The sequence below is a fragment of the Emydura macquarii genome, unplaced genomic scaffold (assembly GCF_026122565.2).
Source record: "Emydura macquarii macquarii isolate MOO-44397 ecotype Brisbane River unplaced genomic scaffold, CSIRO-AGI_Emac_v2 contig_3530, whole genome shotgun sequence".
Taxonomy (NCBI): domain Eukaryota; kingdom Metazoa; phylum Chordata; order Testudines; family Chelidae; genus Emydura; species Emydura macquarii.
Window position 1 is genome coordinate 9,110,348 of NW_027133667.1, and position 13,075 is coordinate 9,123,422.

At 48.6% G+C, this 13,075-nt stretch overlaps 1 protein-coding gene across 1 annotated transcript in view; it reads left to right on the top strand.

Moving 5' to 3' along the window:
• Positions 1-13,070, top strand: part of LOC137145402 (beta-1,4-N-acetylgalactosaminyltransferase 3-like) — a 45,635-nt gene extending 32,565 nt beyond the window's left edge. Inside the window, exons 5-6 of the mRNA XM_067536118.1 lie at positions 11,072-11,167; positions 11,580-13,070. Of these exons, the coding sequence (XP_067392219.1) occupies positions 11,072-11,167; positions 11,580-11,741 (258 nt within the window). The 3' untranslated portion in view covers positions 11,742-13,070. The remainder of the gene's footprint in view (positions 1-11,071; positions 11,168-11,579) is intronic.
• Positions 13,071-13,075: the final 5 nt, after the last annotated feature.

Sequence of the window (13,075 nt, forward strand, 5' to 3'; positions counted from 1 at the left end):
GAACTGCCTGTGCCTCTTGCTTGTATAAAATTAACCATTTTTATAACCACATCCAAAACATTATCCAATTTCAATGTTTTACTGCACAGTGCTTTTTGGTGCAAAATGCAATGTAAATTGCAAAACTGATATTGCGGATTGGCAGCAAGCAATTTTTCCTTTAACTTTGCAGCAACTCCAGCTTTTCTACCCACCATTTGTGGTGCTCCGTCTGTAGCCAGACTCGCAGCTTGCATCCAGTCTACACCTAATCTGTCCAAAGTTTCCACCAAATTATTGAAGATATCGTCACCTGTTGTTGTGTCTTTCATCGGAACCAATTCTACAAACTCTTCTATTAGGCACATGTTTTTATTAACACCACGAATGAAAATTGCAAGCAGTGCCACATCAGTAACATCTGTACTGTCATCAACTGCAATCGAAAATGCAATAAAGGACTTGACTCTGTCCTTTAGTTGATTGTTAAGGCTCTCTGACAAAATCACTGATTCTCTCAGCGACTGTGTTTCTCAAGAGGCTTATATTTGCAAAGGTTTGCCATTTATCTGGACATATTAATTCTGCAGTCATTAACATACATTTCTTTATAATTTCCCCATCTGAAAAAGGTTTTCATGACCATGCTAGTTCATGTTCAATCACATAGCTTGCCTTAGCTGCAGCTTCGCTTACTTGATGGGCATTTGTAAATAGCGATTGCTGCTTTTTCAAGGACTTCTCCGATTCAGAAACTTAGTCCTCATGCAACTTCCCAATATATTTATCATACTTCTCAGCATGCTTAGTATCATAGTGCCTCCGAACACTGTACTCTTTGGCAACAGCTACATGTTGCGTACAAATCAAACATGCTGGCTTTCCATTCAGTTCGGCAAAGAAATACAAATTTCTCCACTTCTCTTGAACCACACGACATTCTTTATCTATTTTTCTTTTCTTCGGTAACATAATTACAAGGCTCCACACAAGGCTATGTATGTATGTACAAGGCCCAGCTTACACAAGGTTGTGTATGCAAGATATCATTATAACAGTCTGGCATACACAGCTCTCTGCGATGCCACGAGGTATTGTTTGTCTCAATTACTTAGCTGTAAAACCCTCCTACAACGTGTGGAACTATCACCGTTTGATGGTATTTTACTTTGCAGGGCTACAGTGATATTTTGAAGACTACTTGTTCTGTAGGAGAATTGAGTAACCCCAAAATGGTGCAGTAGAAGAGATGTGCCTTTACTAGGCACCAGAGGGAGAAGGAGCATATATCTTTCAGTCTGAACAAATCTAATATAACAATTGGCTTCTGTCTTTCCTAAGCTATTTGCCAATGTATTTTTGGGACAGTTCTTCTGGAAAGATGTGTGGGTGGCAATAGCAACTGAAGTGGGAGAAAATGGTAAACTGTGAGCAGCTGTAAGAAGGTTTTCCTGCAGCTGAAAGTAGCGTGTGTTTTGAAGTGAGTGGGCTGTGAAGAAGCAGTTCTGTCCCCTGCAGTTCCCCAAGACCACACTCTCCTCTCCCACCTTTTGGAGTGCAGTCTCACACATACAGCGCTCTGCGCGATGCCCCAAGATCACACTGTCCCTCAACCGCCTTTTGGAGCACGGTGTCTCCTGCACACAGCGCTCCACGCGCTGACGTCAGAGTGCACAGATCTCGTGGCAGCACGCGCTGCTGCGAGATCTCGTGGTGTTGTACTCTCTGGCGGCAGCGTGCAAAGCCATGACATCTCATGGCAGCGTGCTCTGCTGCCGCCAGAGTACAAAGCTGTGAGATCTCGCGGCGGCGCGCTCTGCTGCCAGTGTACAACGCCGCGAGATCTTGCGGCAGGGCGTGCTGCCGCCAGGGGCCAGACCAAAAAGGTTGGTGGGCTGGATGTTTGACACCCCTGACTTACAGGATCTCTATTAAGCATTCTTAAAACTACAATACCCACCTAGGGAAGTGACAGATCCAGACAGGTACCCAGAAGTCACCTACTAGAGGACAGACCCAAGAAGGAAAACATCAGAACGCCATTGGCCATCACCTACTGCCCGCAGCTAAAACCTCTCCAACACATCATCAAGGATCTACAACCTATCCTGGAAGACGATCCCTCACTCTCACAAACCTTGGGAGGCAGGCCAGTCCTGGCTTACAGACTGCCCCCCAACCTGAAGCAAATACTCACCAATAACTGCACACCATACAACAGAAACACTAACCCAAGAACGTATCCTTGCAACAAACTCTGTTACCAATTCTGCCCGCATATCAACGCAAGTGACACCATCATAGGTCCTAACCACATCAGCCACACCATCAGGCGCTTGTTCACCTGCACATCTATTAATGTGATATGTGCCATCATGTGCCAGCAATGCCCCTCTGCCATGTACATTGGCCAAACCGGACTGTCACTATGCAAAAGAATAAATGGACACAACTCAGACATCAAGAATGGTAACATCCAAAAACCAGTAGGAGAGCACTTCAGTTTCTGTGGACATTCAGTAACAGACTTGAAAGTTGCCATACTTCAACAAAAAAACTTCAAAAACAAACTTCAGCGCGAAACTGCAGAGCTGAAACTCATATGCAAACTTGATGCTATCAGACTGGTTTGAAAAGAGGCTGGGAGTGGCTAGCCCACTACAAAAAATAATGTTCCCTCTTTTGGCATTCACACCTTCTCATCAACTATTGTGAATGGGACTCATCCATCCTTATTGAATTACCTCGTTAACACTTGCCCTCCTCACTGTGATGTAACTCACCCATCCTCGCATGTGTATATATACTGAAGTTTCCACTTCATGCATCTGAGGAAAGTGGGTTTCTGCCCACAAAAGCTTATGCCCAAATAAATTTGTTAGTCTTTAAGGTGCCACAGAACTCTCATCATATATATGAGGTTTCCAGTAGAACTATGGAGCTTGCAGGCTTGTATTGTCCCTCTGGTATATATCCAGTACCTGGATGGGCCTCAGTCTTTTGTTTCACAGCTTCAGTTGCAGATGAGTTGATCCAGAGGTAGGTGAAGACTAAAGACAATATGGATGGGGTGTGGGATGCAGCTGCCTTTAATAGTGGATTGCCATGTGGCTTATTTCAAACACAAGCGCTCAGCAAATGGCATGGAAAAGCCTCACGGTCAGAGAGAGTCCCCTGTCCATAGGGCATGTTCTTACATGTCCTGGTGACTCATCAGGTACGGCTCTGGCTTCTCTCCCTGGGCCCATTGTACCTGTGAGTTTCCTTAATGGGCCATTAAGCAGGCTAGTGCTGCTGCCATCCTGGGATGTCGCCCAGAAACACAGCACAAGTTGAAATACAGATACATCCAACATATCCATAACTTCCAGTGCAAATATGACACATGCACGTAAACAATATCATCATACTTAGCAAATTATAACCTTTCTAACAGTACCTGACATGGCCTATCTCATATGAATTATTGTAAATCTTGAAATAGTACTGTTAAATAATACTATAAATGGTCCTCCTAATCCAACCAGCATCACACTCTGCCTCAGGGCTGCTTCTCAGGTGAGCCACTAGAGGCCCATCAGGATGTCACAGTCGGTATTGCTGCTATGTGCATGGTATGTCTAACTTCTCTCCTCCTACACTGTCAGTGATGGGCATTTATGCCCCCACATGGCACCTCCCCGGCCAGCATAGGGCTTTGCTCATTGACTCTGATTCCCAGCGATCTCTCAGAACAATGTGAAGCATGCTTGTCTGGGGTGACAGCTTTGGTGCCCACCTGATCTGTCTCATGAAGATCCCTTGCTCGGCATGTCGGCTGTAACAGAAGTGTGAGTGGGGGATGTGTTCTGTACCCTGGAGAGCAGGGCAAGTGTGCCAACCCTCACCATGCCAGACAAAAGACAATTTCAGCCCCCTGTGCAGTGCTGTGCCAGGCAAAGCACAAAGCAAGGGCATAAACCTTATCCTCCTGCAGCGCTGCCAGATAGGAAACCAGGAGAGAGCTCCAAGTGATGTTGCACCTGCAAAGCAAAGAGAGACAGCTTCAGCCTAGACTGCAGCACCTCACCGGGGGCTGGTGAGTGCCTGGAACCAGGACATCCTGTGTCATAGTCTGTACTGCTCTCTGTAAAAACAGAATGCTCTGCTGTGTAGCCAGGCTGCTCTGACAGCGCTGTAGAAGAAGAGCAGGGATTGGTTAAGGAGGGACAGGATTACTGTTAATATTATTGTAGTAATTCCTCGAGGGCCCAATCATGACAATATTAACAATAATACATAGTGCCAGGGATTGTACGTGCACCTAACCAAGATAGCCCCATCCCCAAAGGGCTTTCAGTCTCTACATATCTGACAAGAGACAAATGGTGGCTACAACAATCAGACTGGGGGGTGGGCGGTTCAGTTGTCCTCACCCACACCCATAAGGTTCCTCCTGCTCTGCTCCCTTCCCTGTGAAGCCTCTGGCTCTCTCACCAATTCCCTCTCCAGTTACTGCGTCTGAAGAAGAGAGCTAAGTCTCTCGAAAGCTTATGTCTACAAATATTAAATTGGTTAGTCTTTAAAGTGCCACAGAACTCTCGTTGTCTTTGCTGTATACAGACTAACACGGCCACCCCTCTGGAACTGTTCCCAAAGGGTTAAAGTTAGCTCCTGGTTACACCTGTGTAAATGTGTCACTGACGTCAGCTGAGTCACTCCAGTGTTACTGTTTACACTGCGCCTGGTATAACAGAGCTACTGAGGGAACAAATAGGACTAGAGAGCTGCTTGCTCTCCTGTTAATCACCTGTTGAAAGTTCTAGAGGCTTGTGGATTAAATTAACTGCAACGCTTCCGTAACTCTGCACAAATTAATTACATAGGATCTATGCTCCTATTGTGTCCCTTCCACTCCCTCTACATCAGAGATTCCCAAACTGTGGGGCGCGCCCCCCTAGGGGGAGGCAGAGAAACCTTTGGGTGGGCGGGGCCTGGGCCAGCCCCAATGGGGAGGAAGAGAAAGCCCCACTCTGCCTTCATGTCTGCCCCAGCCCTGCTACAGCAGCAGCTCAGCCTCGGCTCCCGGTTGCAGCCCTGGGCCCCACATGCCGCTCCTGGTCAAGTCCTGCACCTGGGCCTTGCCCCCAGCTGCAGCCCATGCCCTGGCCCAGTTCCTGGCCCTGGGCCCCAGTTCTCAGCCCCATTCCCGACTCCAGGCCCCATGGCTGCAGCTCCAGCCCCCACCGCAACTCAGGCCTCAGCTCTCAGCCCCCTACCACAGCCTTGGCCCTGCTCCTAGCGCCAGCTCTCGATTATGGCTCTGGGGGGGGGGGGGGGAGGAGCACAAACCAGGTAAGGGGGGGCGTGGCCCCAAAAGTTTGGGGACCACTGCTCTACGTCTCTAAGAACGTAATTGCAACCTGCTTCCTGTGCTGAGGGGGGCAGTTCCTGTTCCACACATCATGAAACCAGACTTTGTTTGAACAGATGAAGTATATTGCTGACAAACTTGAATAATTAAAGGGGTTTCAGAGTGACTTTGCAGCAATGCAGCACAAAGAGGGAAAGATTTTGTTTTTTGTCTTATCTTGAGGCTCAGAAGACACTGCAGCAACATCCAGCTGCTTGCTTCTGAATGTTACCCAGTCAAGGGAGCTGGCAGAGGCGAGAAGAGGGGCCAGGGCTGCTGTGAGGAGACAGAAGCGTATTATAAACTCATCTTACAGAATTTCTAATCAGCAGCACAATGTCTCCTTTCTTCTCTGGCTCAGACCCTCTTTTTGTCCGATTTATCTTCCCCAGCGCTGTGCATTCTTTAGATTTCAAGCAGCTGATTTGCCCCTGAAATGCCCAGCTATCAAAGATTAAATTAGGCACGGCCTCTCCTCCCCTCCTGCTCCAATTACAATCTAGGGGGGTCGCCTCTTCAGGGTTGTAACCCTGCCCCTTTGTCCCTTCACATTGCTGTGGGTCTGTGTGTGTAGTAACAGTGCTTTTTGCGGGTCCCTTATTTTTGCTTGCTTTTAGCCTTTCTTCCCCAATCATTTTAACTCGAGAAGGAAATGAGCCCCTAGCGTGATGGTTTCAAAGCAGAAGCAGCCTGGCAGGGAGAAGGATTTTGTGCTGTGTCTGAGCCCGCCTCTTCCTTGAGGTAATTTTTCCAGGTGGGACTGGGTGCTGATAACCTAAAACCCCTGTTGGAAGTGGAAGTACTCAAGCCTATTAATACAAAAAGAGGGATTCAAATGTGCCAGCGCTAATTCAACATGTGAAACTGGGAGTGTCTGCTCCCGAGTCCTGGTCTCCCAGCCTTCCCTGCAAATGCTACGCTATGGTGATTGAATGCTGTCTGGATCCTCTTTCCGTCATACTCAGAGTCCCTTGCTTTCAGCCTGACATCTACATTAGGGTGATATTGGCCTGCGATAAACCGTCCTGCCTGAACTATTCCCTTTTATCCCTGGTGCAAATTCTGCTAATACTATTGCGGACAGCTGCTATGCCTGCCCTCCCATGCACTGTGAAAATGATCCAGCCCTATCACCTGCAGACATTTTGATTCTGAGGGGAAATGTTTAGAGTAAGCACCTCACTGGGGTGTGGTAAAAAGGAGGAGGGACAGAGGCGGTGATAGAGGAAGGTGGTGGGGAGAGACCTGTGAGACAAATGGAGCTCTCTTAACTGGGAATCACAGAAGGTGTTGTCATGACAACCTCTTCCCCCAGTGTGGACCAGAAAGGATGCTGCTTCAGGGAGCATTCCACCCTTCACATCAGGAGGGGTCCTTTACTGGGTAGGAGACTCAGGGATATGTGGGAAATAATCCTTCAGCAGTATGGGGTGTTTCTAAAGGTGAGAACAGGCTGGTAGTACAGCTGGTGGGAAGGAGCATGGTCCAAAGGCTAGGCCGTGGGACTGGAAATCAGAACTCCTGGGTCCTGTTCCTAGCTCTGTCAATGACTTGCTGTGTGGCCTTTAGGAAATCGCTTAGGCCAAAATTTTCCAAAGTAGAAGCTTCCATTTTTTGGACTCTCAACCTGTTACACCTATGGCCTGACTCTCAGAAGCGCTAAGTACCCACAACCTCATTGGAGTCAGTGGAAACTGAGGGTGCTCAGCATCTCTGACAACCAAGCCCAATGTGTCTCAAGCTCAGAACCCAAAATCAGAAGCCACGTTTTAAAATATGACTGTCAAGCCTCTCTCTGCCTCAGCGTCCCCATGTGCAAAATGGGAATGAGGGTGACACTCGCCCACCATTGTGATATGCAGTGACAAGCACCAACGATTATTCTTTTATTCTATTGTCCGAAAGAGCAGCCAAATGATTTTCTCAGCTGCTTCCTAGAGGGAGCAGTGATCTGAGCTGGAGGAGCAGGGAGAAAACAAGGGGGATAGGATTTCAGTCTACAGCTGCTGTGCTGATGACTCTTGGAGCCCTAAAATTAAAGCCCAACTCAGTTTTCACTCCCGCAGCAGCACCTTCAGTAGCCCGCACTTATCTGTTTGATAACGTTCCTCTGCTCCCTTCCAGGAGGGACACGGTCTGTGCAAAACTCGTGTTGTTCCCCATAGGTAAAGCCAGCCTGCTCCATCTCAGCTATCACTGAACTCTGCCGCTTTGGAAATGCCACTCTGAACCTGTGCAGAGCTATGCTAGGAATGCTTATTATTTACCATTATGTTTTCTCATTGCCATGAGCTCAGCAAAGGGTAGGCCAACACATCAGCTCTTGACAGCTGGGCCTGCCAGAGACTGCCCTCAGGTCACCTTGTAAAGCTGTTGCTTTTGATCATAGTGATATAGGGCCAGATTCTCATTTACATTAAGAGCCCTTTGCACTGCCAAAGTGGTGTGAACTGAGTGCAACTGAGATTATGGACTATAATTGCTGTGCCAGATCAGGCCATTGGTCTTAGTCTGACATGCTTCCTCCTGCAGTTCAGATCAAACAACTACTCTGTCTGATCAGATATCCTGATTAACTCGCTCACTTTACTGTGACGTCTTCTCCTCCACCCCCATCCATTTGTCTCCTCCACCTGTTGCTTCTTAAAATAACCTAGATTTAGGGCGGAGACTATCTTTTACTGTGTATACAGCATCCTGTACAATAGGATTCTGATCCTTAACTGGTGTCTCTGGGCATTGCTACAGTCGTAATAATAATAATGTTGCAATGGATCAAGCTGTTGATTCAGCTATGATGTCTCTCTCCAGAAGTGGCTGACACCTGATGCTTTGAAGGAAGGTAAAGGATAGCCTCACCATGAACAATGCACTGAATTGTGCAGTGGTGTAGCTGGGGGTGAGGCAATTCCAGCAGTGATCAGCTTATGCCCTGAAGCATGAGAACTGAGTGCCCTTTACTAAACTTATATAGTAGCTTAAATGGAGCTGTTGGTCCTCCAGCCTCTTTAAATCCAGTATCTGACTTCCTGCAGAAGTGAGTTATACCATGACTGGCCTGCTTGGTGTCTCACCTACAATAACCTGAGTAAGTCTAGTCACTGTCTTGTGAGCTCTCCATACTTAAGTCCTGCTCTGGTGTCCTGCCGCAGTTATGTCCCCTTTGAGGTCTTGGATCCAGAGACCAGCCTGCAGAGCTATGTTATTACCTGTGAAATAAATGGCTGTGTGGAGTAGTAAAGAAACAGCCTAGTCTCTCCACAGCCTCTGGGTGTTCTTCTGCAAGAGCCTTTTTATACTGCAATATACTTGCTGCACACAGTGCAGAGATATGTGTGATTCCCTCCCCAGAGAGTGAAAGAGAAGACAGCATTACCTCATAGTTAAAGTGGCACCCTTTGTCTGAAGCCTGGAGTTCTATTCCAGACTCTGCCACTGACTTGCTCTGGGACCATGGGCAAGTCACTTAAACTCTGTGCCTGAGCTTCTTGTCTGTGATACTTACCTGCCTTGAGAAAGAGCTTTGAGATCCTTAGACACAACTCTGTGTATAACTGGGCGGTGCCATTGTCTGTTCACCTCAGCCAGAGATCTATTCCATCTTTGCTACCTTTATAGCAGATGCTTTCTATCACAGTGCTTTGCTTATTCCCAAGTACCTAATGGTGAGATCCTTCCAAGGATTTTGAATCCTTCACCAGAGAAAATTCTTTGCCCTGGACCCTCTTTATTGTTCCTCTCTGTAATTCTGTACAGTTCAGTTAGCATCACCTTAGAGAATTAAACTTCCTTCTATAGCCTTCCCTCTCTGTCTCTGATAGGCAGTACTGGGGCTCACGGTGGGAAGGCAGCGGAGGAGGAGACAATGGGCTCATGGCTGAAGTATAGCTGGTTCTACTGCAAACCCTGAACCCAGGCAGAGCGAGTGGGGAGCTCATCATAGGAGCACTTCTTGCATAGCTAGAGAGGGTGTGGTGCTGATGAGAACCCAGTTAGGAGGAGCAGCGGATGTGTGTGTATTCTTGTGTGTAGAGAGAGGTTGTTATGTGCAGGACCACAGTGCACAGCTCACCAGGAGTGTCCGCGGGAGCACTGACTCTGTAAGCTGGTGGCTCTCGCACCAGCTCAGGAAGGGTTGATGCCAAACCAGAGTCTGTTTCAGGCCCTTGCATCAGGGTACAGTTTTATTGGTTTAACAGAAACTTGGGCAAAATATCAAGATAAAGTAGTGCCCCTGCCCAGCGTGGGCTACAGCTTCTGGAGGCTTTTCCTGCACTTCTCCCAGCCCCTCTGGGCCATTGCCCTGACCCAAGGACTAGCCTACCTCATCCCTCCAATTCCCCACTCAGCTGGGCTCTTGCTCACCTTCATAAGGACCAGATGCTCTTCAGGCTATCCTTTGGCCCCTAGCCTCATAACCTCAGCTGGGAGACAGCTGGTTAGTCTCCCTTTGAAAGGGCCAGTCACCCCTTTGACATATCTTGCCCCTAGAGCCTTACCAGGTCCCAGGATAAGCTCTGCTGTCAATACCCTCACCCAGAGTTCAGTCTTTTCCTTTTAAAACAGCCACCTCATCTTCCAGGGTCTCTAACGGCTCCTCCTTTTCTGCCAGGCACTGACTCTGCAGGAAGATTTCAGTGCCCAACTTCATCAGCTCCTCCTTCTGAAGCAAGCACCAGTGCTCACTGTTCTCTTCTTTTACTCCAAGGAAGACCAGCTCCTGCTCTCTTTATGGCTTGCGTCCAAACCTTATCCCTTGAGGAGTGTGTTTCTTCCAGCTCCTGCAAGCAGTCTGCCATCTGAGTCTGGAGGCTGCTAAGTTGTGCAAAGACTTCAGCCCTATTCTTGTCAGCTACAGAAACCCTTTTCCCTTGATTCCTCTCATCTACTCCTAGATTGGTTTGCTGGGTAGCTGTCAGGGCCACTGCCATGTCTGCCCCACACACCACCTCCGTGTTTGTGCTGACCTTTAGATTCGGTCTGTGGCATCCCCAGTCTGTGGCAGAACTCCCTCTGCTTCACTTTCACGTGCCTGGGGCTGACCTGGGTCAGTTAACAACCTGTGCTGTTCTCCCGCTTTGACTCTCAGGCCTGAGGACTATTTCTCTTGGTCCACAGACCCTGTTTTTCTCAGGGCCATCATCCACTTCCCCAAAAGGGCATGCCTTTACTACATGTCCTATTCCCTCATCCAAAGTAGACCTGGGGGTGACCCTTCCACTACTGTGCCCTGATAACACCTTGCTCACAGCTTAGGGCACAAGCTGTTGGTAGAGGATCCCCATTAATAGCACCCCGTTAGTGAGCATTCTCTGGATGTGTCCTGCTTTCCCACATGAAAAATATACCACTGGTTTCCCTGCTACCCCAGGCGACCGCTGTTCCCAGAACCCCTGCAATTCACCGATTGAGCTGAGCACTTGCTGGCCTCCATAAGGACCAAGTGCTTTTCAGGCTCTCCTCTGACTGCTGGCCCCACAGACTCAGCTGGGAGACAACTGGTTGGTCACAAGGGCCCGTCTCCTCTTAAATGGCCAGCTGCCTTGAGACAGACTCCCAGAGTAATGGCAAGTGTCACCTTCCTTCTCCCTTGATAGTCGCAGGGTACTCAAATGACAGGTTCTGCTGCAGAGTTCTGGGGAGCAGGGAGGGATGCAGCCATTCATGGGAATCTCTCCTTGCGCTTCTATGTTCCTGCAGTTCAAAGGCCAAGTCAATCTCCATGTGTTTGAGGACTGGTGTGGAAGCTCCATTGAGCAGCTCAGAAGGAACCTCCACTTCCCACTGTACCCCCATGTGAGTATACACAGAGTTCCTATCCCCTTCCCTGCACAGCTTTGCATCTTTAGTCTAGACTTCCCCTCCTTTCCTCTTCTTTCCCTAACCTGTATCCTCGCTGCCCTTCCTCCTCCTCTTCCCATTCCTCTCCCCTCCCCAAGCCCACCTTTCACTCCTCCTCCCTTTCCCACCCTCCTAACATCTCCCCTGGGCCCTTCATTTACTTGTTTTCCCTCCCTGGCCCATAGTGCACATTCTCCTGCTACTCCCAGCCCTCCCCCAGTTCCACCTACCCTTCCCTCCGTCTTTTTCCCTACCTCTGCCCCTCCTCTTGTCTTCTTGACCATTCCCCCTACCCCTCCCCCCCGTACTGATATGCCCATTTCCCTCCCATTTCATTATTTTTTTTTTCTTTTTCTTCCACCTTTAGACACGAACCACATTGAAGAAACTGGCAGTGTCACCAAAATGGACAAACTACGGGCTGCGTCTGTTTGGCTATCTGCACCCTTTCACTGACGGTGAGGAGGTGCCATGGCAGATCCGAGTTGTCATGCTGCATCCTCCTCTCGGCCCTCCCTTCCCTGCTTGAGTCTGAACAGAAATGCTCTCATGCAGGCAATCCTAGCTTGATGTGTCTCCAGCCAGGAGCCAGGAATACTGTCCAGCTCTGACTCCAATAGAGTCTGGTTGGCCTGGATCATATGTGCCCACTCCTCACTGGGGGGTGGGCAGAGAGAACACAGAAGAAGACAGATATGTTATTTCTGAGCAAACAAACAACATACTCCTGCATACACAACATGTAGTCACATGCACACACACACACTCAGGCATGCTCCCCAGGAGCATACAGTTGTCCACACATGCATATGCACACAACGTACCAGCATTTGAGCACACATGTATGCATGCCCACAGTGTCCTGCTTGTGCATATACGACTCCATCAAGACACATCTACTGTCACCGGTGCACGTGCACACATGCATACGCACCCCGTGTCCCCATCTGCCTCCACACAACTTGTGCCCCTTCCATCCACACCCATTCCTGTCCACCCATCTACATGCTTCTGTCTATGCACAGCCTTCTTGTAAGTACCCACCCCCACCTATGTGTAGCTGCACACACCACCCTTGAGTCTCTGAACTCCCATGCCCATACATCCTGGTCAGCACCCCAAATCCCCACACACACCTAAGCCCACACATCGGTGCCTCCCTCCATGCCTCTCTGGGCACATACCCAGATACAAACACACACACACACTTTTGCTGTCAGCAAAAGAGGAGCTGAAGAGAATCGTGTGGGCTTCTTAGCTTCCTCCTCCATTAGATTTCAGCCAAACTCAGCACAGCATGGGGAATTAATCAATTGCATTATCTAGAGGACAAGAAAACAATCTGCATTTTGTTTGCAATGGGAAGATGGTACATAAAAGCATCAGCAGTGTTTTACAATTCTAGAGATTCCCAGAAAACAGAAAGAGAGGGGAAGGGGTAAAGTGCTGTGTCAAAGAGGATCAGGCTATCCTTCCTTAGGAGTGGAAGCTTTTTTCTCTCTACACATAGATCCTGTTAATGCAGAGCACCACTTAACCCTAGAAATCTCTCGGCAGGGGACTTTCAGTTTGCTATTGCTGCAGATGACAATGCTGAGTTCTGGCTGAGTCCAGATGAAAAGACCTCTGGCCTCCTGCTGCTGGCCAGTGTAGGCAAGGTACAGTTGTGTGCTGCATGACTCTTTTTAGACAAGATTTTAATATGTCTGGAGGATGAAAATCCTCATGGCTTACGTTCTATTTCAGGAGGTATAAATGGTGGCTGGAATAGCCAAGCTGTCCTCCTGATCGAACTGTGGGAGGCCCCCACAAATGGAGGACTTACACCATGTGATATAACTTGGGCAGCTTGGCTTATTCCGA